Below are 25,495 nucleotides of genomic sequence, written 5' to 3'. Positions count from 1 at the left end.
ACAAACGACACCTCAGACACAATTTCAGATGTGATAGATGTGCATTTCACATGCACAGCATTTCACGTGCATTTAAACCATCTCAAGCAAGGCAATAATTTTTTCCATGCACGGATTGCCAAATCAGCATGATGTTGTGCTAAAAATTGATCACATGAAGATCTAGCCCATGTTATTTATGTAACTTATGTACCGGGAAAAGGTATTCAACTTTTTGAAGATGTAATTTGGTGGTATGCTGGCCTCTTCACATGCCTCTTGATTTTTTGGGTTGTCACAGATAGCTGGTCTGACTGGTCAGAGTGGTCTGGCTGTGATTCTTCTAGAGTCCAGTTCCGCACCCGCCAGTGTGATGTTTTATTTCCTGTGGGTCACCAGTGCTCTGGGAATGCCACCGAGAGTCGGCCGTGTGTTTCTGATTCCAACTTCATACCAGGTAAGGGCAGAGCGTTGCTTATCTCCTGAGCCAGTTCCAGAATAGGAGGCCTGAGTAAGTTGCTGTGAACTTGCTAAAGGAAGAATGGGATATAAGCAGAATAAAGAAACAAGTTCTGGTTGCTAGTTTAGTAGGAGAGGCAAGGAGTACTCATTCCAGGCCCCCTCCTTTTTGTCTTTCTCCAGGTGTGCACGCAGGCCAGTGGTTTGCTTTAATAGCTTTAATTCTGTCCATGGTGTGAGAAGGCATCCAACAGACTGGTTGTCTCCTTGGCACCACCCAGGAAGGCAGGGATCACATGGCTGTGATTCTTCAAGTGCTGGTTCTTCTGGCTTCGCCCCAGTTCTTTCCCTGCCTCACTCAAGATATTCCTCTCTCAAGCTTCCTCTTCTAGATTCCTATTCACATTTTTTATTTCTGTTCTATCCTCAAATATCTTCTACCATTTCTTGATCCCAGGCTTCGAACTATGTATCTATTCCTTAAAAAAAAATCCCTCCTTACCTTTCCACCTCCATCCTGATGGCTGTGGTAGGGAAAGGAACAGTGGCATCAAAGAAGCCTGGAAAAAAGACAATGCACATTTGAATTCTGAAGGCTCCAAGCACATGCCTCCTCATGGAGGTTGCTGGCATCCTGCTCCCCTGAATGCCAAGCTGCCGCATCTCCCATGCCCCGTGATCATGCTTCTGCATCTGGGCAGGACAGACCCCAGCACCAGCAGCACAAGGAGACATCCAACTCCCCCAGCTCTGACAAGGCCATGCCCAAAATGGAGCCCTACCACAGCACTACACAGACTACTGCACAGGAGGTGGTAACCTCTGAGGCCTCTGGCCCCAGTGGACGAGACTACAGACGACACCTAAGGTTTGGAGCTGGCAATGGGGGGGAGATCAGAGTAGCACTGCGGATGGCAGACGCCATCTTGTCCAGCTGGAAACTTCCCCCCAATTCCAGGCGATGCCATCGTCCACTTTTCAGGGCCACTCAGGCCTTCAGCAGATGTGGAACACCAAAGTCTTCTTCAGGGCAAACAGCCGTGACCCTGCTCCTCCCCCTCCCTTTAATGAGGATCAGTTCATTCAGAATAGTGTTGTCGTGCTTAGAGAACGTACCGATCAAATCATGGATAGGCAGTTTCCATGCAGATTCAGGGCAGATGTCCCTAGGAAGAGAACGAGGGCACAATATCTCCTCAGTCTTCTCCTTCCCGCTCTCCGCTGAGAGCCTAAACCAAAACCAAAGAAGTCAAATGAAGGGAGAGCCCATAAGCAAAACACTAAAAGTAAATTCACCAGCTTGACTACCATCATCCACTCTTCGGCAGAGTCTGACCAGGCCTCCCTGCCATCCCACTCCCTCTTGCCCAGTGGCCGCTCCCCTGCCATAGGGTTAGTAATGGCTTGGGAATTCTACTCTCTCCCCAGAACACATTTACGGTACCCCTCGTAGATTCTCCTGTGGCAGCTCTCCTTTCCACAGCCATTGCCCCAAAGAGGGAGATGCCCCACTCAAGGATCCTAATGAGAAACACCCCAACTTCACCCTTAAAAGGGTCGGTGAAGCAGCTTTGCTAGCCACCAGAGCCACCTCCACCTCCTCACACTTTGCCCATGCATCCATGCTCTGGGTGGAGGACCTGCAGAATAATCCTGATTTGGACAGCTGGACCCTGCATGGACGGCTCCTCAAATTGTTTCCCCCCTTTTTATGTTTTTGAGTTTTTAAAAAGTTGTATATGCCTATAGCAATGAATACATATGAAATGCATATATAGGGAAATACAACTTCCTAGCAATTATACATGGGCTTCAACAAAAACGGTCCAGATATCCAAATAAGTATCCATTTGAAGGTAACGTCTACATGCCACCCATTCCAATGTTGAAAGTGTTGTAAGGTCCTCAAGCCCATTACAGGAGGTGAGTGTTTATCTTTCCAATGTTGCGATCTCAGTCTTTTAGCTGTCAAAAGGGTGCGGAGAATCCATTTATGCTGACCTTTCATTAATTTCCATGAAGAAGGTAAATAATTAAAAAGAGCGTATACATCAACGAATATTAAAGACTGTTCTAGTACAAACCTCTCCATGTAATAACCTCCTCCCCAAAAGAAGCAATACTGGACATAGCTAAAACATACATTTCCAAGAAGCATTAGCTGAATTGCAGCATCAGCAATGAGCCGAATTAGACAATCCCTTATTAGAGAGACACTGCGGTATCCAATAAACGCAAAGCAAATTGCAAGTATTGCCATTCAGCCATAGCTAGCAAGTCATATTTGGCACGCAGGGTAGAAAATGACAAGAACTGATCATCGGCACCCACCAGTTGATCCAAAGTAAACATTGCTTTGTCTGTCCATGTCTGCCATAAAAACATTTTCTTATCAATTTTAGATCTGGATTGCCTCATAAAGTCAATTTAACATGAGAAATTGGATCAAAGTGTAATTGACATGACATTATCTGCCACACATCTCTAACTGTTGAAACTGTGGGAGGAAGTCTATGTGTTCTTGTATGTTTAGAACCTAATGCCACCCATTTAGAGAGACGAACCAGACAAGAAGATTCCAAAACTGACCAAGGCAGAAAACCCAGTGCAGATCGGAGAGACCAAAATTCAGTTCCTCAGTTTGCATAAGCCCTATGCCTTTGTGGTGGATGCCACCCGGGACACCCTGGTCTATTCAGGCAGAACCGTAACCATGGCCATTGTAGCCAGGAAGTCAGTTTGGCTAAAACACTGGAATGTAGACAGCTATTCTAGGGCTAATGTAGCCACTGTCCCCTTTACAGAAGCTCACTTGTTTGGTGAAGAGGTGCTGAAGGACACCCGTGTGGAAACCAAGGATAAGAAGCAGGCAATGCTCTCACAGAATAGGTATGAGACACTAGAGCCCACTACATCCTGTCCTTCCTTCCGTCCCTCTAGAGGGTTTGGAAGATCCGGAGACATCAGGTCATTTGAACCAACAGGGTTTTGGTCCTCTTTTACCCCAAAAGGCTCACAGGGACCCTCCAATTGCTCCAATATTTCCCAAGCCTCTAAGTCCACCTGCCAGGAGCTCTGACAGGAAGAAAACCCAGGTGGGTGGGAGGCTTCAGCAATTCCTCCCCATGTGGGAAATCTTGGCGAAGGACAAATGGGTGCTCAGTTCAATCAAGGAGAGTAACCACATTGATTTCTTCCACACCCCAAGGAACAGATTCCTCCCCTCCCCTGCCTCCAAGTCTCTCTCAAAGAGAGCAGTTATCTCACAGGCAATCCAACACCTACTGGACATCGGGGTGATAGCACCCTAGAAAAATTATCTGATAGCACCCCATTTTCTTCATCATCCTGAAGAGAGATGGGCCGTAGCACTTCATTCTGGATTTGAAATGTATCAAGCATTGTGTGACATATCACAAATTCAGAATGGAGACCGTTCAGGAAGCACTTTACCAGGGCAAATACGTAGCCTCGATTGACCCCACAGAGGCCTGTCTGCATCTCCCCATTACAGTGACCTACAGGAGATTCCTTCAGTCCTCCTACCAGAACAGACACTTCCAATCCCTTGTCCTCCCATTTGGCCTGGCTTCAGGCCTGAGAGTTTTCTTAAAACGGATGATATTGCTGGCAGCCTTCCTCCACCTATATCCCTCCCTGGATGAGCTGCTCCCAAGAGTCTCCTCTCTTACAATAGCAAAAATGGATCCACACCACTCTAGCTTGCCCACCAGACCATGGCTTCCCACTGAACATTAGAAACAGGGGCCTGACTCCCTCCCAGAGGCTGGTTCAGCTGGGGGCACTGACAGATGTCAACACAGGTCCCATCTCCCTGTCTCCAGACAGAATCTCAAAATTGTTCCAGGAGTCCACCTCCATTCGCCAACTGTGCGCACCGGCCCTCATGACCCTAGAGCACCTCCTGGGGCTCATGATCTCCTGCATCCAAATTCTCCCCTGGGCAAGATTCCACTCCTGGCCATTCCAATGGCTCCTCCTTCCATAGACATTGGCCTTGGACCCTGCAAGTTAATCCTCCTTCCCCCCATCATCAAAATTTCATTCATTTGGTGGGTGAATCACACCAACCTCCAGGAAGGAATACTCTCAGTGTCCTGTCCCCCCCAGAGTAACAGTGGCAGGCAACAGATGCCAGCCTGTCAGGGTGGGGGGCCCTCTGCCAAAATCAGGTAGCTCAGTGACAGTGGTCACCCGAAGAAGCCAGCCACAGCATCAACTGGCTGGAACGATGGGCGGTCCACCTGGCACTAGCCTACTTTCGCTATGCCCTACAGGGGCATCATGTCCTTCTATGAACATCATGTCCACAATGATCCACATAAACCACCATCAGGGGGTTTCTTGTTCCAAGTCACTTCAGAAGGAAGCAAACTTCCTGTTTGCCTGGGCAGAGTGATCCATTTTATTGATCTCAGCTCAGCACATTCAAGGGACACTGAACGTGACAGCAGACTATCTCAGTTGACAACATATCGACCCAGGTGAGTGGGTCCTCCACCTCAAAGTTTTTCATCAGCTTCAACACCACTTTGGCTGCCTGGTAGATTTTGTCACATCCCCCCACAAACCACAAGCTCCCTCAATTCTTCTCTCTGTTCCACTCCAGCAAGGTGGAAGCACAGGATGCTCTCTCATCTCCTTGGACTCCAGACCTTCTGGTTGCCTTTCCACCAAAGCCTCTGATAATCCAGAGTCCTTTGCAAAGTGTGGACAGAGCAAGCCACCACCATCTTTATAGCTCCACACTGGCCAAGACACCCATGGTTTTCAGAAATTCATCAACAGAGCACATCTATGAGGCAGCCTGGAAGGGCTTTTCCAGATGGTGCAAACATAAAGCAGTGAACCCTTCCATGGCAGGCCTCACCCATCTGCTTTCCTTTCTCCAAACAGGCCTGAACATGGGCCTTAAGCCCAACATGCTAAAGAGGCAGGCATCATCTCTCTCCTCTCAAGACCCAGGCACACACCAATGGCAAGACAGCCACACCTGAAGTGCTTCCTGTGAGCTTGCCCTCTGGTAGTGCACAGATTTCCATCTTGGAACCTGCACACCATGCTTAAAGCACTAACTGAGGTGCCCTTTGAGCCCCTACAAATGGTATCACGTTGACTCCTTTCCTTCAAGGTGACCTTCCTTGTGGCCATCACTTTGGCCAGAAGGATTTCCAAGTTGGCAGCTCTCTCCATCTGAGACTCTCTATGTGTCTTCACCAATGGCATGGTGATCCTCAGACTTGATCCTCCCTTTATACCTAAAGTAAATTCTGTGTTTCACCAATCCCAGAAACTGGTCCTCCCAGGGTTCTGTCCTAATCCTTCTCATCCCTCCATGAAGCTATGGCACAAATTAGGTGTCTGTAGAGATCTAAAAAATGGCATACACAGAACCAAGGACCTTTGTCTCACAGAATCTCTATTTCTGTCCTTTCTTCCAACCTCACTGGGAAAGACGTCTTCTAAGGGTGTAACCCTATGCATGTTTAGACAGAAATAAGTCCTACAATTCTACATTAAAAAGTTGCAGGACTTTTTAATGTCTAATAATGCGTAGGATTGCGCCCTAAGGCTACCATAGTACGCTGGATGAGGCCTGTGTTCCATTGGTCTACAATGCACAACACATACCTAGGCCTCTACATCTCATGGTGCATTCCACTAGGGCCATAGAATCCTCCACTGACCTTTCCACAAATGCACCGCTTTCAGAGTTCTTCAAGGCATCTACCTGGTTGACTCCTAACATGTTCACAAGACATTACAAATTGGACATTTGCCTCAGCGGATGGGGCTTTTGGCAGGAGGCGCCCCAACAGGTAGCATCCCTACCTTGAGGTCAGCCACAATCCTTCCCTATTCAGCTTGGGTATGTCACAGTCTTTTTGATGTCCCCTCCCACCATACAGAGAATGGGACATTGGGAACCTACCATGAAGTTCCACTCTGGTTTGGTGTGACGGAGGCGTCCAACCCCACCCGTTATGAGTGATGGATGGGATATCAACTGCACACATTTCAAGATAGTATACCCTTCCCATGTGACTAGGCTTCTTGGAGGGAGCATCTGTCCTCCCCTTTTTTTCTTGGGGTATTTAATCTGTACTTATTGCTTCAATCTCTAGGCTTGTTTTTCCTTGCTCAGCCATGGAAGGAATTGGGGGCAGAGCCGGAGGAAGCAGCTCTCAAAGACTGGGTTAGAATGACATTGTAACCCATGATGGGTTAACCCATCATGGGTTATTGTGGAATCTGTCTGGAATTTTTTTGAACCACGATGGCTTATTCGCTCAAAATAACCCAGACTGATTACCCACGGTCTGCCGTAGGGGTTATTTAACCCACCATGGGTTATTGTGTCACCTGTTGGGCACTGTGGGTTATTTTGCTCACTACAGAGTTGTACGGCAAGAGCGATTCAGCTCGCTGTCGTTGCTTTGTTTTTCGTGGGAGTTCTGTGTTTAATGGAGATTCCCTGACAGTTTGCTGTGTTGGGGCAAAAAGTGAACATGTTTTTCCCTGATTCCCCCATTTTTCCCCATTTTCCTCTGTTCCTCTTCTTTTCTTTTCCCTTTTTAACTTCTGCGCAATTCCAGTTTTGCAGGAAAGTGCTATATCACTTCACTGAATTAGCATTCTTTCAAACCCCCAAGGTTTTACAGCCACCACTCCCTTTTTTGTGCCCTTGGGATTTTCGCTCCTCTGGGGTAATTGCATGGGGTTTCTTGGCTAGATCGGGTGCCTCCTCAGTGGGGGAGGCTGTGTGTGAAGTTTTCTCCCAGTCCTGCATCCGCCCGCCCCCCGCAGCTTTTATTGCCCCAGCCCCCCTTTTTTTGTGCACTTGGTATCGTTGCTGCTGGATGAGCGATCGCACCAGGTTTGGCTGTTGGGTCGTGTGCCTCTGGAGAGCAAACATCCAGTGCTGTAGATTTGACACAGTGCCACTGCTTGGGCAGGAGGACTGCAGCAGGACAGGGGGTGGCAGGGGTGGTGGTGAGTCAGATTACACACAGTAGCTTAATAAGCTAATCACTAGCTTATTAGCCTATTTTTGTGGTCTAATGGACTAATTCACAAATAAGTTACTGTGAGTAACCTATTCACCCATCATGGGCTATCATGATGTTCGAATGCAGCCAAAGAATCACAATTATGTTATCCCTGCTTTCCTGGGCAGTGCCAAGGAGACCACCCAGTCTTTTGGATGCCTCCATCACACCATACCAGAACGGACCTTCACGGTAAGTTCCCGATGTCCCAATCTCTGCTCCCACATTCAGAGTCCTACTAACGTAGGTATTGTAGTCAGTGGATTCGAGCACTTTCTTTCATAAGACATCATTTCTTTTTCTTCTGCAAAATACCAGTGTGTAGCAAAGAATATGCTTGTGAAAAACAATTGTGCAGGTTTAAGAAATTCTCATATCAGATTGATTAGGGATGACATTATTTACAGAATTCTTTATTTTAAATGAAATTTAGAGGAATGATTTAGGATTTTCATTCTTTGCCAATGCTATATAATTGCATTATTTGCTATTGCAGACATAACAGTAGCAAGAACCAGCAGCATCAAAGAAAAACGATGTGGCGGTAAGGGTCTCCTGCCTTTTCTTTCCCTTAGTCATGATTTTCTGTTTTCTGCATCATTTCACCCTTGTTTTTCGTGCTTTCCCCAATTTTATCTACCAGATGAGGCTTAAGTCACATATTATTGCAGAGTTCCATGATTCTTTCCTCCACAATTCCCCCCCCCCATCTGAATGGAAGGTCTGGTGAGGTAAGGCCTCAGTTGGTTTTCAGTTACAAATCGCCCTTCCCAAGCTTTTTTTCCCCACCCCTGTGTGTGGGGCGGGGTGGGGGGAGTATGGGAACTCAGTATCTTTCCTCCACAGATTAAAGTTTGGGGAGGATAACTGTGAGCTTGGAGGAATTCAGCAGCCTCTCTCCACCCACTCTTCTTTTGCTCAGACTCACAATCTGCTTAGGCTGCTTTGGGAAAAAATAAACTGGAGAAAAGATCACAGAGCTCTATATAACACATAATTTGAACCTTGGATGCAAACAAAGCATTTGAAACCTTTAAAAAAAGTCTTTAATTCCTCATTTTCCTTTCCCAGTTAACCAGTATTTGAAAAGTGGAGAACAGCTCCAAGTTAAGGGAAAGTGGAAAAGGGAGCTGTAAGGAAAATAGTTTCCCAGCATAGCAGGAGAAGGAACTAGCAAGTATGAAATCCTTTACTGTGGATTTAAATTTGATACCGGGGGTTCTTCCACGCTATAAGTTTACTTTGGAATTGCCACTCTTTGCTGACTCACATTTTACAATGCATCTATAAGATGTCGTCATCAAATTGTTGTTCTCCTCTGTTTTTCCTTATCTTTGGGGATGGAAGTTAATACAACTTTTTTAAAAAAGTGGAACAGCGGCACAATTTCTGCAGGTATAGATCACCTTAGTGTTACTCTTCCATCTTTTTGAAGAGTGTTGGGTTGGACGTGTGAATGGACGTTTTGGGCAGTTGAGGCCTGTCACCATACCATGCCTGTTCACTTCCATACCTGAGCACATCATTACCATTTTGCTTCCTGTTACTATCACTGCAAGGTGTTTGTTTTTAATCCCTTATAATAAATTGCGCTACAACACATTTTTGCTTGTGTGTATTTTTGAAATTATTAAAATATTCACACAGAAGCTGTAACTGATCAATAGGGTGTAATGTACAAATATACGTACAAAAATAAAAGGATGACAAAATGGTGGAGTTAAGGAAACAAGCAATTAAGGAGAGCGGGGTGGGAGGAAACCATTTCAGGAAATGATTAAAGAGCCATTCAGTTTCAATTACGTTGGGAGATGCAGGGACCACATCAGAATGCAGATCTTAATTGGCAGAAGGCTGCAGTTCTCTAAGCACACTTCCTAGGGAGTAAAATCATTGAACAGAATGAGATTTCTGAGCAAATATACTTGGGATCTCCCTCTAAGCTTGCCATTCCCAGCTCAGAAATCCCCACCCACTTTTGCATTCGCTGTGAGAATGGAGCATTAGAAAATTGCAATGGGGATAAAGCAATATATTAAGACTTCAGTCCTATGACCACTTACCTGGAAGTAAGCCCCGTTGAAAGGAGGTAAATTCTAGCAAAAGATGGCTAAACATATTGATCCGGTCCTGGGAACATGTGTGAAATTGTTGGAATCCATCCTAGCTATTTGAAATTCAGAGAGGAATCAAGAAGGTTTGATCAGAAGAGCAGCATTGGTTTCCAAAAGGCAGGTTCTGTATTCATGAAAAGATAAGGCCAAACCAGATGTAGATTCCTGGATATCAGAGTTAGCGGACCTGGCAGCCAAGGAAGAAGTGGCATATACAAGTCAAGATAAAGAAAAGTATAAAGGAATAGATAATGTATATCTGTACACATCAGCCTTGGTATGGGGATATGGCCATGTACAAGGAGCCCTGAAACCTACACTCAGGGCTGTGAGAGTGCCATGCAAGGGCAGGGGGAAAAATACTCAATGTGACAATGAGTCCAGGATTCAGAGGCTTAGCTTTCAACTTACCTTCAAAAGAGCACGTTTCTAGCCCTTACGATTATGAACGTATGGTTTTAAGGCTGTTCAGGAGCTGACGCTGTTACAGCGTGGCAATGGTAGGGCGAGGGGCCTTCCCACCCGTACCTTCTGGCACTGTGGGGAAGGCGCCTCAGCTGGCACTATAGTGTGCAAGCGCACAGTCGCTGAGTGGATGGCTGCCCTGAGGAAGCTGCAGGCTGCCGACTTTATCAGGCATCGCCTACTCGGCATCCAGGTGCGACTGTGGTGCCACTTGTGGCACATACACGCCCAGCCTCCACCACCTCCTGGCAGGAAGACCCCTCCCCCCTCCCCATGCCATGGTGGCTGATGGTTTTGCAAACTGCCTCACTGGCCACCACCAAATATATGCTTGACATGTGAAGCTAATGCTTGCTGAAATCATAGAACCCAAAGAAGCAGCTCAAAACGGTTTCAAGAGGAGTGGGTTTCAGTGCCCCATAGAGTTATTTGCCCTCCCCACAGCTAACAGAAACAATCCATTTTGCCAGTGAAAAGAAACGGCAAGTTTGACTAATTTGCCCAATTGTTACTGATTAAATATTCAGCTTTTCTTAGGTCAGAAGATGGATTACCTTGGTACACAATTTTAATTTTGTTTTAGTGTAGAATGCACACACTTCATATTATCAGTCTGACCTCCCAGTTCTGGTCAGAGGGGATTGAATGCTTTTTGCATTCAAGAGATGATGGACCCTTACGGAGAAGAAAGTTGTTTTCTGACTTCTTCATATCAACCCATAATTTAGAAAATAGCAGTGTATGCATCTGTGTATGGATTAAAACAATTACCTTCCTGAAACCACTGAAATACCAATTTTGCTACTCAAACAATGTTCAGGCAACAGTTCAAATACCCTGTAAATACTATTTCAAGAGTTCAAGTTAGCAGTTACATGCCTATTTTCAGACTCTCACTTAAGAGCTTTTACTAGTCTCAGTTGAGAACTCAAGATTGACATGGATTTATGGCGGTGGCAACCCGTGAGTGTGGAAGTCCTTTCTTTTGGGAACTTGGAGGTGAGCTGAAGATGGCAAGGGAGGGGCCACTTCAGCTAGTTCTGCCTTGGAGAGGATGGCTTTCTTCACTTCTCTTTGCCATTCTCAAGTATCCCTTAACTCTCCAAAGCAGATCTGCAGAAGGCCACAAAGGAAAGGAGTAATCTGTGAGAATCGCCTTCTGCCATCCTCCAGCAGGACCATCCCATGAGTGGAGTTTTGCTTTCGACAGCTGTGGCTCCAAGTCATTATCTTTCATAACTCCAAGGGCTAGAAAGCTGCTGTTTCTTTTTTCCCTGTTTTGCTTTTTTGAAGGAAAGAAACCTGGATTCTCAGAAAGCAAAATTTGGTGCCCAATAATTATCTTTCAGTATTCCGCCCCTGCCCCCTGGGTATTTGTTCTTCTTCTTTTGTGCTTGTGTGATGCACACAAAGGCCTGAATATAACTGCATAAACATTTAATTAACTATGCATAAACATGTAATATGAAAATTAATCAAATGTAAACCAAATCTGGTAATGCTGTTCTGTCTCATCCACCCCAAAGAGTTCAATATGTTCCACATGACTGCAGTGGGACTGAGCAGCTCCATTCTTGGGTGCCTTCTGACTCTCCTAGTTTACACTTATTGCCAACGGTATCAGCAGCAGTCCCACGATGCAACTGTCATCCATCCCGTGTCTCCTGCTCCTCTTAACACCAACATCACTAATCATATCAACAAGCTGGACAAGTACGACTCTGTAGAAGCCATTAAGGTAAGGAACAGAGAGATGGTGTTTTGTAAGTTGTTGATGGATCCTCTTGAAAATTACTGTGGCCTGCACTAGTCGGGGGGGGGGGGGTCCCTTCAGAACCAGCGCTCACATCACTTGAATCACACAGAGACAGTTGGAAACAGCCTCCACTTCATGACTTACTTCCTGGGGTCCTCAGTGCTGTGCCTGAAAGGCTACCCTGGGGCATCCACAAGGCTATTTGATCCCTGTTCTAGTGAGTAGAGCAATATCTGGATTCACTTGAACAGTGGTGGTAGCTGCCCTGCTGAAAAAATAGCTGGAGCACAACAAGGCCCTTAGGGGAGGGTGGCCTTCTCCCCCCCGCCATTTTTCAGCAATGCAGTTTCCCCTCCCTCAATGCAAATAAATGGAGAAATGGGTCCATTCACTTGCCTAAGGGGGAAATAGTGCATGCACACCTCTCATTCTCTCCATTTCCCCCTCAGTGGTAGAGCGCCTGCTTTGCATGCAGAAGGTCCCAGATTCGATCCCCAGCATCTCCAGGTGGGGCTAGGAAGGAATCCTGCCTGAAACCCTGGAGAGCCGCTGCTGCCAGTCAGTGCCGATAATACTGGGCTAGATGGACCCAGGGTCTGACCAAGTATAAGGCAGCTTCCCATGTTGCTATTCATTCTCTCTCTCTGTCTCTCTCTCTGTCTCTCTCACACACACACACACACAGTTTTCACTTCCCCCTCTGTCCCCACCATTTTCCTTCTGCCGTGTCTGTCTGTGTTTGGGTGTTCCCAACATTTTGTGACTAGCCACGTCCCACAGCACTTTTACAAAATACCAAATGTGCCCATGGGCCCCAAAAGTCTGAAGGACCCCCCCCCCATGTCATTCTGATGTGAAGAGGTTCCATGGCATATCAGCTGCCTCTCAGAAATGTTATAAATTTAGTTAATGTTCATTGTTTCCTCCTATTCATCTACTTTATCCATCTCCTTCTTGTCTTCAACATCTATTTGCTACTTCAGTTCCATTCTTCAGCCACCTTCTTTGCCCATTCCTTCATCAATTGCTTCTGATAGTTTCCCCCAATATTTTGATTACGACATTTGTCACATGTTCCTCAACCCTTCCCTCTTCTTTGATGGTAGCATTCCTTTTCCCTCCGCTTTTCCAGCTCTTCTTCCTTTTTCTCCAATTTCCACCTCTGATGTTCTGTTTCTTCTTTCTTGTGTAAAAACCACCGTGTATTCTCTTCACCCCACCAGCAATATTATAAATTTGCATATGTTTTAGTGAACAGCCACTTTGGGCTTTATTATTAGGAATAATACATAGGAATTATGTGCCCTCTTAACACTTTTTCTTTTCTTCTTCTTTTCCTAGGCATTTAACAAAAATAATTTGATCCTGGAAGAGCAAAACAAGTACTTTAATCCACATCTTACTGCAAAAGCATATTCCAATGCCTATTTTACAGATCTGAATCACTATGATGAGTATTAAAAGGGTCTCTGTATAACTGATATTTGTCACCAAGGCAAAATACACTCCAGCATTTTAATATCATGTTGATGCCAACTTTAAAAAAATGCTGGCTTGTGTGGATAAAAGATTCCTTTTCCAAAATTTTGTACCACAGTACAATAGTTGTACCACATAATTACATCAGGACGTATAGACAAGATGTGGGTCATTTTGTATAGGTCTATCTGCTTTGGCCAATTGGCTGCTATCCTGCTAACTGCTATTTTCAGCTTCTCAAAAGTGTGGGAGGATGGCTAGGGACCACCTGCTGGACACTGCCTTCTCATTTCCCTAGAAGATAACAGGTGGGAGGTCCCTATGCTGGCAATACTATCAGAGAGGAAGAGAGAGAGATTATTGAATGAAACTACCCTGATTGTCTAGCAGCAAGCCCGAAGCATCCATCCTTCATGCCAGGCTGCTGACACCTTCTGTGCTGGACACTTGGATCATGAAGTTGTTTTGGACCTCGAAGAAACTGAAAATAGATTATGGATGCACAACAAGTCACTTCTGGCACAAGGGAAGTTCGCAGAGCAGGTACTACACAAAGAGCAAGCGCATGTGCGTCGTATGTGATGGAACAAATAAAAAAGCACGCATGCTTTGTCTGTTTCAGTCTCCCAGAATAGGAGGATCTGTAGAAAGGAAGCAGTGGGGAGAGCTCATTGAACGATTTCTGCATGTTATTGCTGCACACAGATTCCTATACCAAGCATGGACATCTCTGATGTATCTGCACAGAGTCCACCTGGATTGTTCATTATGACATTCACAAGCTCACCCGAGCACACAGATGGCTTCTGCCTGCTTGCAGATCCATCACTTCCTTTGCCCTTCTTTTCTTAGGAGCAGATGGAAAAGCACAAATGCTTCTATTTTTAATGGCTTTTTAAAAAAAATTCAAGGAAAACATGGCATTAAGTGTATTAAGCAAAGCATTATGGTAATAGTTTTGATGCACTAAGACTGCAATTCTATACCCACTTACCTAGGAGTAAGCCCCAGACACTTACTCCTGAGTAGAGATGTATAGGATTGTGCTGTGGGTTTTTTTTCATCATGCCCAGGTTATATAAATAGCTGCAGTGCTTAGCTGCGCATAAAGCTGATTTTTCTCTGAAGACATATGTCACAAATTGTCTTTTGTACCATCACTGCCCTGTTGTCACTAGTTTTATCAATAATAGTATCTTTGTCTTTAAAAAAAAGTCCAACTATTCTGTTTCAGTGAATGTGAGAGTTATATTAAATGCTTCAGCAAGGTGGTGACAGAAAATGTACATTTCAAATGTTGTGTTCCACTTCCTAAAGAAAATACCAAATAAGATGTTACGTATTTTGAGTGGCACAGAAAATAAGAACAAAATCTAGGGTTGTATTTTCCCTGGATGCATGCACTGCATGCTTGATCCTTGGGCTGAGTGTTTGCCGTCTGCTTCTCCTCCTCTCTGCTTCCCTTACTCCAGGCACATGAGTTTGAAGCTCAGTGCCTCAGTCCAATTCCCCTTATGCCAGCAGCCCCCATGCTTGTATTCAGCAGCTGAGGGCTGTATAGAGCAGAATGAAGACACCTCCATTTAAAATGTCTCCCTCCCTCAAAGGATGGGACTGACTCTTGGCCATTCTCCTCAAGCATGCACTCACAAGACTGTGTTCAGGCCTTAGAGTAAATGCAAAAGTGCAAAGCTGGGACTCTAGAACATTATAGTCTCTTTCCTATTTATTATCCTTGTAGTGAGAACACATCTATGCTAGGAAGAGCCAAGCGGGGAGCAGTAGCAAGGAATGAGTTGAAAAGGCAGCCAAGGGTTTGTAGGGAATATTCCCAACGCACACACAACTGCACCAGTCGTTCAGCTGCTTAGGTGCATTGCAGAAAAAACACACCCTTGTCCTAAGCAGTTTTTATTACGAAACATTAAAACATTTCCTTTAACAACGTTTTCTCAAAATGCATTAGAAACCATCTTTACTTCTGCAACTGTCTTTTATTTGGTCTGTTCTCTCTCTCGACTATTTATGAATATTCTCAACATCATATGAAATCTCAGTCGAGATTACTGGGGACTCTGGGTGAGCCCACAGGACTGCAACCATGCAAAACCCTTTTGGGGCTCTAGTATTCCACTAGATAATTTGGGGTGCAAATTTTCATTTTGTTTTTAAAAACACACACACACACACACACACACACCTGCATTAGTTGCATAGAAAGCCTGAAAGCACGCTGTCAGTTTGTATAGGTTTCATTCCTTCTGCCTCTTCATCCTAACTCTTGGCCCAGTTGGGTGGGTGGCGAGAACAACCTCCTAAACGATTGAAGTAATCCTTAATTTGCAGTAATGCAAGTTACTCATGATAGTTTTCCATTTGCAATTTTTGTTCTTGAGAACAGAATTTTTTCTTATTCGTACAGAAGCAGACACCATAGCCCTAACCTAATTTCTCTTCCTCTCATGTGCTGGCTATGGGCTTATCCTTTCCTGGTGCCTACCCATGGTTAGTGGGCTCCTCAGATGGTTAAGAGAACCATGGTTAAGAGAACAGGAAATGTTACATCTGTTCTAGGCCAGAGTTAGTTGTCATTAAAGACTTTGATCCAGTGCATTTAAACGGCCTAGTTCTTTCTCAGATTGTGAGAATCATGCTTCCTGCTGTGGTGAAAATGTGTAATTACAGCAATGAGATTTTAAAGATTATTTTTGCTGTGGAATGAAGAAGTGGCTGCCTTTTCCCATCACCCAAACTCCCCAGGCTTCCTAGATCTTTCAGTGGACCAAACTTTGCTTCAGCCAACAGAACTCTCCCACTGTCTAATTCAGGAGGAGAAATACATTCCTATCTTCTGATATACACATCAAATGTTCATGATTTCCTTCATACAAAACTTGAGTTATTCCTAACATACACCACAAACTACGTATAGAATTGGATTTGGGCACAGAACTGGGCTTGGCCCTGCATCCCAAACTCTGCTTCTAGTATGGAATTACTGTGTGGCAATAAGAATGTCCCCCCGCCCCCCGCGCACGCAATCGTAGCTCCCTATTCAGAAATATGGAATGATGGAAATCCGCTTCGCATATTTTGGGGATGCAAACAAAATGAAAGATGGGGAAACATTTTGCACACATAAAATGCTCTGTAAAGCTAGTGGCAGCACCCCTAGTCCAGCCCCTCTCCCTCATATCTTGACTCACAGGGCTTGTTGCACTTTATTTTGCTGCTCAGTTCTCTTGCTTGCTCCATTTCCTCATCTCCCTTTTCTTTTTCTTTCACATGTCCATTCTTCTACCTTTTTTTCTTCAAGCCTTCTACTGCGCCTTTTTACTACTTCTCTCCCTTTACCTCGAATCAGGAAACAGCTATCATTTAAATTAGGAGGGAGCAACCTGCAGCCCTCGGCACTTAGTTCAAGCTTTGGGTAAAAGCTATCTGCCCCCCCCCCACTCCCTGCTGGGGTTGCCAGAGGGGAGAGAGAGGGCAAGATCAGAAGGAGAATGGGGGGGGGGGGAAACAGCAAGAGAAAGTGGGTAGGAACCCGGCTTTCTTTTAATTTGGGCCCTGCCCACTTCTGACATGGGCCCCCGGAAAGAACCTCAATAGAAAAAGGGTTCTCTACCCGTGTTCTGTGCCCATGTTTACAGATGTTTCTCACTTGTATTTGGAGAGTCGATCTCATGCAGTGTCCGCAGGAGCTGCGAAGCTTGGACTCTCTAAGGGAAAGAAGCAATCATTCCCCAAACCCTTTTCCCATAAACTGGAAAAGGACAAAAAAAGCACATAATAGCTGATCTGCTGTTGTGGACTGCCATCACTAGGGGAAAGAACAATGGAAATGTAGGCAGTAGTTAGCAGCTAGCACTTTCTCTTCTGCAGACATGCAGCCCCATCCAGCTGACCTTTGTAGCTCAGCCATCACGTTTTAATGCTATCCCTTCACACTGGGGTGAGGGAAGGGAGGAACAGTGTGTTACTTTCCTTCCAATCACATGTATATTTATACAGTTGCTAAGCTATTGGGAATTTGCACCCCTGTCTGTAAGTATAGTAACGTTTTGGAAAAATTGATTTCATTTATATTTGAGACTGTTCTCTGCAGTTAATTAAATAAAATGGTAACATAACTTTTTGAGAAGCCTTTCTATGGGTGCATCTAGGCCAGGGATGGGCAACTTATGGGGGTTAGAGGGTTACATTGGGGGCTGCATCCCACTCCATTTGCTGCCAAAATTCAGTGGTGTGGTGGCAACAAAATGGCAATTTTGCTTGAAAACAAGGCACGCAGAGAGGCTGACATTGTTTTGCTTGAAAACAATAATGCTCCTGGGAGGCTTAAAGCAAAATTGCTTTTTTTGTCACTGTGGTGGCAGATTCAGCAGCAGGAGGCCACAAAAAAGCGAGGGGACTGCATGGGACCTGTATGTTGCCCCCACCTTGTTCTAGAGAGAGAGTTCCTAGTGCTAACAAAATATATTGTGAAGTTATTATGTCTTTTCTTCCTTAATGGATTAGCTGTGCAAAGATAGAAGTCATGGGAAAATACAGAAGGCTTACAAATGGAAGACATCATCTGGACCCCTTGTAAAATTCCATGAATGTGGCAGAGTGACTGGAAGCACCCTATATATCAAAACACAGTTGGGTTATGGAAAGCTTAGTGCGCTTTTTCCATATAGCACATAGTTGCTACAACTATACAGATACACACCCAATACAACGAAAAATTGGATTCCAATAGTTTCTATTGGAGCGTTCTCCACAATAAAACTAGCATGGGAAAAAGGCACTTCTGCACCCCATTCAGAATGCCTGAAGCTACCCAAGAAAGTGCCTTTAAGTATTTTAATAGCTTGATGGTCATGAAAAGCATGGGACAACTGCCTCTTTCCTAGAGCAGGGCTGTATGTTTTTTTAAAGGCAATTATTTGCATAAAACTCTGTCTTGACCATGTGTGCCCAGGAATGCATAGCTATAGCAACACCTACATTAAAGGAGATGCTGGAAGGAGGGTAGCTTGCTTTGGGCATCCTTAAAAGCTGGAGGAAAACAGAAAACAATGTTTGGCCTTAATTGTTCAGAGCTAGTTGGATTTGGGGGCGCCTCTGTGATTGCTTTACACTGCCTTTGTGGACTGCTGCACCCCTGTCATTCTTTGTCAACTTGTAAATATGTAAATAAACAGATTATTAACAAAGATGCCCTGAGTCTTTAAATTCTGTTTTTTGGCCTCTTCACCACATGGAGGATAAGGTGTGATGCATCCTAGAGCTGTGGAACTCTCCGACTTTTTAGCTTCCACTGCCAGATGAAGACGATTTTGATCAGGTGGGCTTTTTATTAACCTTGGTATCTTAAGTTGACCCAGCTGTTTACATTATTTGCCATGCTGTTTCCAGTTTGGGGGTTTTAGTTGGCTTTTGAACACTACCCTAGTAATCAGAAAGATGGCATATAACTTCTGACTCCTTCCTCTCCATCATCATCATCATTATTCTACTGCTGCTAGAAAAGAACAAGAGAGGTAGTTGTAAACTATCTGATCTTATAGCAAAGCCAGTAATTTTTAAAAAAGCAGCATTCCATTTTTTATTCTGTCATCAGTTCTGGACAGATGCACAGCCATCAGCATCTATAAAGCTAGAGGCCTAATGCTCTACAATTAATCATCTTTACAGTTGGAGATCTATAAAACATCTAAACTGAGTATCAGCAACATTTTAAAAGTGATGCTAAGGGAAATGTAACTAAGACTACAGCATTCTTTGCAAGGTTGACTGAGCTTTTCCCTTAGTACTTTCAAAACTTGTTCCCGTTTAACACAATCTTAGGCTGTAGCAAGAAACAAATCCAAAAGTGTTTCCCATTTGTAAACTGCCTCTGCAGCTTTAACAGCAACTGGCACTGCATGCATTTGTATTACATCTCCATGCTGATTGCTACAGATCAAGCTGGTGTTAAGCTTCAGAAAAGGCCAGGCTTCTTTTCCCTGATTGGTCAGAGAAACAATTAACAAAAATGGCGAACAAAAATGGAACACCACCCAAAAGCAAATCCACTGCTGACAGTGTAGTTAACTCCAGGCTCTTGACAGATTACTCTGGTGCTATAGTTCTAACCAGGGTAGGGATCCCCAGCCCCCAAATCGGGCTGGATATTTCCATTGTCACTTTTTCAAAGTAACTTTAAAAGGAAAGGTGAATGTAATGCAAACATGTCCACTAATCTCTTAAAACTCAGTTCACAACTTCCAGCTAAACACACTGAATTAAACCCCTATTTCTATGCAAAAGAAAAAGAACAGGGATAAATATCTTGACTTCTGAAAGGTGCACTCAAGTGATAGAATATCATGTTTCCTGCCTCCCAGCTGAGCAGAGCAGAGGAAGCTGCACCAGCTGGTCTAGGGACTACAAAAGCAAGCAAGCTCCCAGAGAGCAAGCGATCAGAGAGCGAACAGGGGAAGCAAACAGGAGTTGGCCAGTGGAGTTGCAGTGGAAAAGGAGACAAAGGCAAAGAGATAAGTGGGCTGGAGGAAGCCCAGGGGGCTGTCCTTTTCCTTCTGCATGGCTGTGAGCTCACCAGGTGCTCCTGAGAGCTCCAAATGAATTGAGGGGGTGTGGCCTGAGTACTCCCAGCAGCTGTATGGGCAGGACGTTTCAGTCTGTTTCCCGCCTCACAGCTGAGCAGAGGAAGCTGCTCCAGCTGGTCCAGCGACTATAGAAGCAAGCAAGCTCCCAGAGAGTGAGCAGACAGGGAGAGTAAACAGGAGTTGAGCAGGGGAGGTCAAGGGGGAGGCCCCTAACATTTTTTTAATTTTATTTTTATTAAAACATTTTTTAATGTATTTTTCTTGTAACACACACTTCCATACTAGTGGGCCGATGTTTTTAACCTCCAGTGAGTAAAGGACCAGGCACAGGCCACTCTAGAACAATCAGAAAGCTAGAAACAAAAAGGGAATAGAGGCTATGGAAGGAAAAGACTCTCCAGTGGTGGTGACCTGCAACATTTGTGCCATGTTTGTTTTCTTGCCTGAGAACAACATGGCCTACACGTGCAACATGTGCAAGTTGATCACGCTGTTGGAAGAAAAAGTAAGAGGACTGGAGCAGCGAGTGTCGACCCTCCAGGAAATAAGAGAACACGAAGAGTTCTTGGACAGAACGGTTGAACTACAGCAGCAAAGTGAACAACAGAAGCTAGAAGAGCAACAGCAAGCTGAGGCAGAAGAGGATAATGCTGAGGTGAGGAAAAATGAAGTAGAGGATACTCCTTGGAAAAGGGTGACAGGAGCAGAAGAACTAGAAGCCAGTGGAGGCAGTGGAGCTATGGAATTTCCATGTACTTGAGGACGAGACTGGAGGGCAGCCTGCAGAGGAAGAATTACAGGGGAACCTGCATGAGAGCGAGCAAGAGGCTGAAGGTCAGTCAAGCAGAGGCAATGAAACCAAGGCCTACAACAACAAGAAGAGTAGTAGTAGTGGGAGACTCCTTGCTGCATGGGATCGAAACCCAAGTATGTCGTGAAGACCCATGGACTCGCCAGGTATGCTGTCTCCCAGGAGGACGGATTAGTGACGTGACTGAAGGGTTGCCTGCACTCATAAAGCCCACTGACAGGTATCCCTTTCTTCTCATCCATGTGGGAACAAATGATACTGCCAAGTGGAGCAATGAAGAAATCACGTCAGACTTTGAAGCTTTGGGAAGGAAACACAAGAACTTTGGGGCCCAGATAGTTTTCTCATCCATCCTTCCAGTAATTAGAAGAGGGACAGAAAGAGAAAGAAAAATACTCCGGGTGAATGACTGGCTACGAAGGTGGTGCCGACGAGAGAGTTTTGGATTCTGGGACCACAGGCTATACTTCCTGGAAGATGGACTGATGGCAAGGGACGGGTTGCACCTCACAAAGGATGGGAAGAATGTGTTTGGCCACAGCATGAAGAACTTCATCAGGAGGGCTTTAAACTGAATCCTACAGGGGAAGGGAGACGTAAAGTTGGGGGTAACAATGGATGAAGGCTCATGCACCACAACAGAGAGAACAGCTCTGATAGCGCCCAATAATAGTCTTCACAAACATGTAGGAAGACAGCCAGACTATAAAGCACTTCAATGTCTGTATACTAATGCCAGAGTATGGGAAACAAACAAAATGAACTTGAACTCTTAATACAGGAGGGAAATTATGACTTGATAGGTGTAACTGAAACTTGGTGGGATGACTCCCATGACTGGAATACAGTAATTGAAGGATATAACTTGTTCAAAAAGAACAGGAGGAACAGAAAGGGAGGTGGAATTGCACAATATGTTAAAAATACATATCTCTCTACAGAAATCCAGGAGGATGAGCTTGGTAGCCACATCGAGAGCATCTGGGTTAAAATAAATGGAGCAAAGAATAAAAGGAACTTGGTGGTCGGAGTCTATCACCGGCCACCCAATCGAGGAGAGGACAAGGATGAAACCTTTGAAAAGCAAATTGCCAAGGTTTCAAGGAAGCATGATGTAGTAGTAATGGGGGACTTCAATTTCCCCAATATTTGTTGGCTGACAAATTCTGCAAAACGCCCCTTCGAGAGATTCCTGACTTGTGTTGCTGCTAATTTCCTCCTACAGAAAGTACAGGAAGGAACTAGAGGATCAGCTATCCTTGACTTGATCCTAACCAAGAGAGATGGATCAAGTAGCAGTTGCAGAAACTCTGGGGGAAAGTGACCATGTTATACTTGAGTTCTTGGTTCTAAAGGAAGCAAAAGCAGAGTATAGCCAAACTCATACCCTGGATTTTAGGAAAGCCAATTTTAATAAACTCAGAACAATTATAAGTAAGGTCCCACGGCAAGCGACGCTAACAAGAAAAGGAGTCCAAGATGAGTGGGAGGTTTTTAAAAAAGAAATTCTAAAGGCACAAGTACAATTCCAACAAGAAAAAAAGGTGAAGTACAGACTGAAGGGGCAGGATTGCAGCTTGAGATCGATAACCATATGGTCAAGGAACACCTCATTACTTTGAATGAGTTCAAATCTCCAGGGCCAGATCAACTGCATCCTAGAGTAATAAAGGAACTGCCAGAACAACTCTCAGAACCACTGTCTATTATCTTTGAGAAATCATGGAGGATGGGTGAAGTGCCAGAGGACTGGAGGAGGGCTAATGTTCCTGTCTTCAAAAAGGGCAAAAAGGAGGAACCTGGGAACTACAAACCAGTCAGTCTGACATTAATCCCTGGGAAAATTCTGGAGCAGATCATAAAGCAATCCATCTGGAAGCACATTGAAAACCATGCAGTGATTACTCGAAGCCAACATGGATTTGTCAAGAACAAATCCTGCCAGACAAATCTGATCTCATTTTTTTATCAGGTAACCTCCCTTGTGGACTGTGGGAATGCCGTGGACATAATATACCTCATCTTCAGCAAAGCTTTCGACAAAGTGCCCCATGATATCCTGATGAGCAAACTAGCTCAAAGTGGGCTAGATGAAACAACCATCTGGTGGATCCACAGTTGGCTACAGGATCGGACTCAAAGAGTGTTTATCAAAGGGATCTTCTCAAACTGGAGAGAGGTAATGAGTGGGGTACCGCAGGGCTCAGTCCTGGGCCCAGTGCTCTTCAACATTTTTATTAATGACTTGGAGGAGGAGGTGCAAGGAATGCTGATCAGATGTGCAGATGACACAAAATAGGGTGGGATAGCTAATGCCTTGGAAGACAGAAACAAAATTCAAAGTGATCATGATAGGCTGGAGTGCTGGGCAGAAGACAACAGAATGACATTTAATAGGAATAAATGCCAAGTTCTGCACCTCGGAAAAAGAAACCAAATGCACAGTTACAAGATGGAGAATACTTGGCTCAAAAATACTACAAGCGAGAAGGGTCCTGGAATTGTTATACATCAGAAGCTGAATATGAGCCAACAATGTGATGTGGCTGAAAAAAAGGCAAATACTATTTTGGGCTGCATTAATAGAAGCATAGCTTCCAAATCCTGTGAAGTATGAGTTCCCCTCTACTCAGCACTGGTTAGGCCTCATCTGGAGTACTGTGTCCAGTTCTGGGCACCACACTTTAAGAAGGATGCAGACAAACTGGAGAGGGTTCAGAGGAGGGCAACGAAGATGATCAAAGGACTGGAAACAAAGCCCTATGAGGAGAGACTGAAAGACCTGGGCATTTTTAGCCTTGAGAAGAGAAGACTGAGGGGAGATAGGATAGCACTGTTCAAGTACTTGAAAGGTTGTCACAGAGAGGAAGGCCAGGATCTCTTCTCAATCATCCCAGAGTGCAGGACACGGAATAATGGGTTCAAGTGACAGGAAGCCAGATTCCGGCTGAACATCAGGAAGAACTTCCTGACTGTTAGAGCAATACGACAATGGAACCAATGACCTAGGGAGGTGGTGGGCTCTCCCACACTGGAGGCATTCAAGGCAAGGTTGGACAGCCATCTGTCAGGGATGCTTTGACTTGGATTCCTGCATTGAACAGGGAGTTGGACTCAACGGTCTTTTAGGCCCCTTCCAACCCTACTATTCTATGATTCTATGATATACAGTCAGGGCCAGAAATATTGGAACAAGGGTAACTGTTTTGGCAGTTGGCCTCTGTACACCACCACATTGAAGTTGAAAGGAACCACATCCAGATGGGAGCGAAGTCAGGACTTCCAGCAGTAATTCAAGGGATTTGACAGAAGTGGGGCACTAACCATTCAGGAAGTACAGCCAGTGGCATACACACACCCCCATCGTTGGTGGCTCATAAGTAATGGAACGAATGGCTGTCAAGCAGCTGCATGGCCAGGTGTGGCCTGTTTCTTGGGTGCCCCATGACCAATCAAGCAAATAAAAGGCCTGGAGGTGGTTCGGAGTGTTACATTTGCATTTGGTAGCTGTTCACTGGAACTCCCAACTAGGGATGTACGAAAGTCACTTACCGTTTCATGGATATGCTTCGCGGTGGGGGGGAGGCACTCCGTCCCTCCCCCCGGAGTCCTGCCCAGCCGGCTCCGCTCCACGGGGATTCAGCCGCTGGGCAGCAGGGACACAAATGGCAGTGGCCATAGCCGCCACCATTTGTGTCCCTGTACTTAACCGTGATAGCCTATGTAAATATTTACGTAGCCTATCACGGCAAAGTAAAAAAAAATGCGTACACAAATGGCAGAGCCTATGGCGGCCGCCATTTGCGTTGGCTATTTTTTGCCATTCTAGCCTACGTAAATATTTACGTAAATAAATAAAAATGTGTGCCCCGCCGCAGCACCCGCCGCCCCCACCCCCCTGCCGCAGCACCTGCTGCCGCCCCACCGCAGCACCCGCCGCCACTGCCGCCGCCCCACCGAATCCGCCGCCCCTGCACCTACCGCCGTCGCACCCGCCACCACACCCACTGCCGCCGAATCCACCACCGCACCGCTGGAGCCACCCCAGGTAAGTGCTGCCCCGGGATTCCGTGGGGGGGTGGGGGCAGGAGGCCATTCCGCCACGGATTCCGGGGGGCTGGATTCCACAGAATCCGGCCTCCCTGGAATCTGTGGCGGAATTCGCCGCCATCCCTACTCCCAACATGAGGTCCAAAGAGGTGTCCATGCGAGTGAAGGAGGCCATCATTAGGCTGAGGAAACAACATAAACCCATCAGAGAGATAGCAAAAACAGTGGGAGTGGCCAACACAACAGTTTGGAACATCCTGAAAAAGAAGGACTTAACTGGCAAGCTCAGCAACAGCAAAAGGCCTGGAAGACCACGGAAGACAACTAAAGGGGATGACTGCAGAATGCTACTCATGGTGAAGAGGAACCCTTTCACAACATCTAGCCAGGTCAAGAATGCTCTTGAGGAGGTAGGCATGTCATTGTCAACATCTACAATCAAGAGACGGCTCTATGAATGTAAATACAGAGGCTTCACAACAAGGTGCAAACCACTGGTAACGCTCAAGAACAGACAGGGCAGATTAGCCTTTGCCAGCAAACACCTACAAAAGCCTACCCAGTTCTGGAATAAGATGCTTTGGACTGATGAAACCAAGATTACCTTGTACCAGAATGATGGGAAAAGTATGGAGAAGCAAAGGAACAGCTCATGATCCAAAGCATACCACATCATCTGTCAAACATGGTGGAGGCAGTGTTATGGCATGGGC

The 25,495-nt window shown here is 45.4% G+C and overlaps 1 protein-coding gene across 1 annotated transcript in view; it reads left to right on the top strand.

Annotated features, from left to right (window-relative positions):
• Positions 1 to 18,514, top strand: part of SEMA5A (semaphorin 5A) — a 224,994-nt gene extending 206,480 nt beyond the window's left edge. Inside the window, exons 19-22 of the mRNA XM_084850685.1 lie at positions 281 to 436; positions 8,005 to 8,052; positions 11,614 to 11,825; positions 13,185 to 18,514. Coding sequence (XP_084706811.1) covers positions 281 to 436; positions 8,005 to 8,052; positions 11,614 to 11,825; positions 13,185 to 13,304 — 536 coding nt within the window. The 3' untranslated portion in view covers positions 13,305 to 18,514. The remainder of the gene's footprint in view (positions 1 to 280; positions 437 to 8,004; positions 8,053 to 11,613; positions 11,826 to 13,184) is intronic.
• The last annotated feature ends 6,981 nt before the right edge of the window (positions 18,515 to 25,495 follow it).

This window comes from Heloderma suspectum, chromosome 4 (assembly GCF_057233095.1).
Source record: "Heloderma suspectum isolate Gila_16-S chromosome 4, 16-S_ref, whole genome shotgun sequence".
Taxonomy (NCBI): Eukaryota; Metazoa; Chordata; class Lepidosauria; order Squamata; family Helodermatidae; genus Heloderma; species Heloderma suspectum.
The sequence above is the reverse complement of the archived record's forward strand: the minus strand, read 5'-3'. Positions and strand labels throughout refer to the sequence as shown.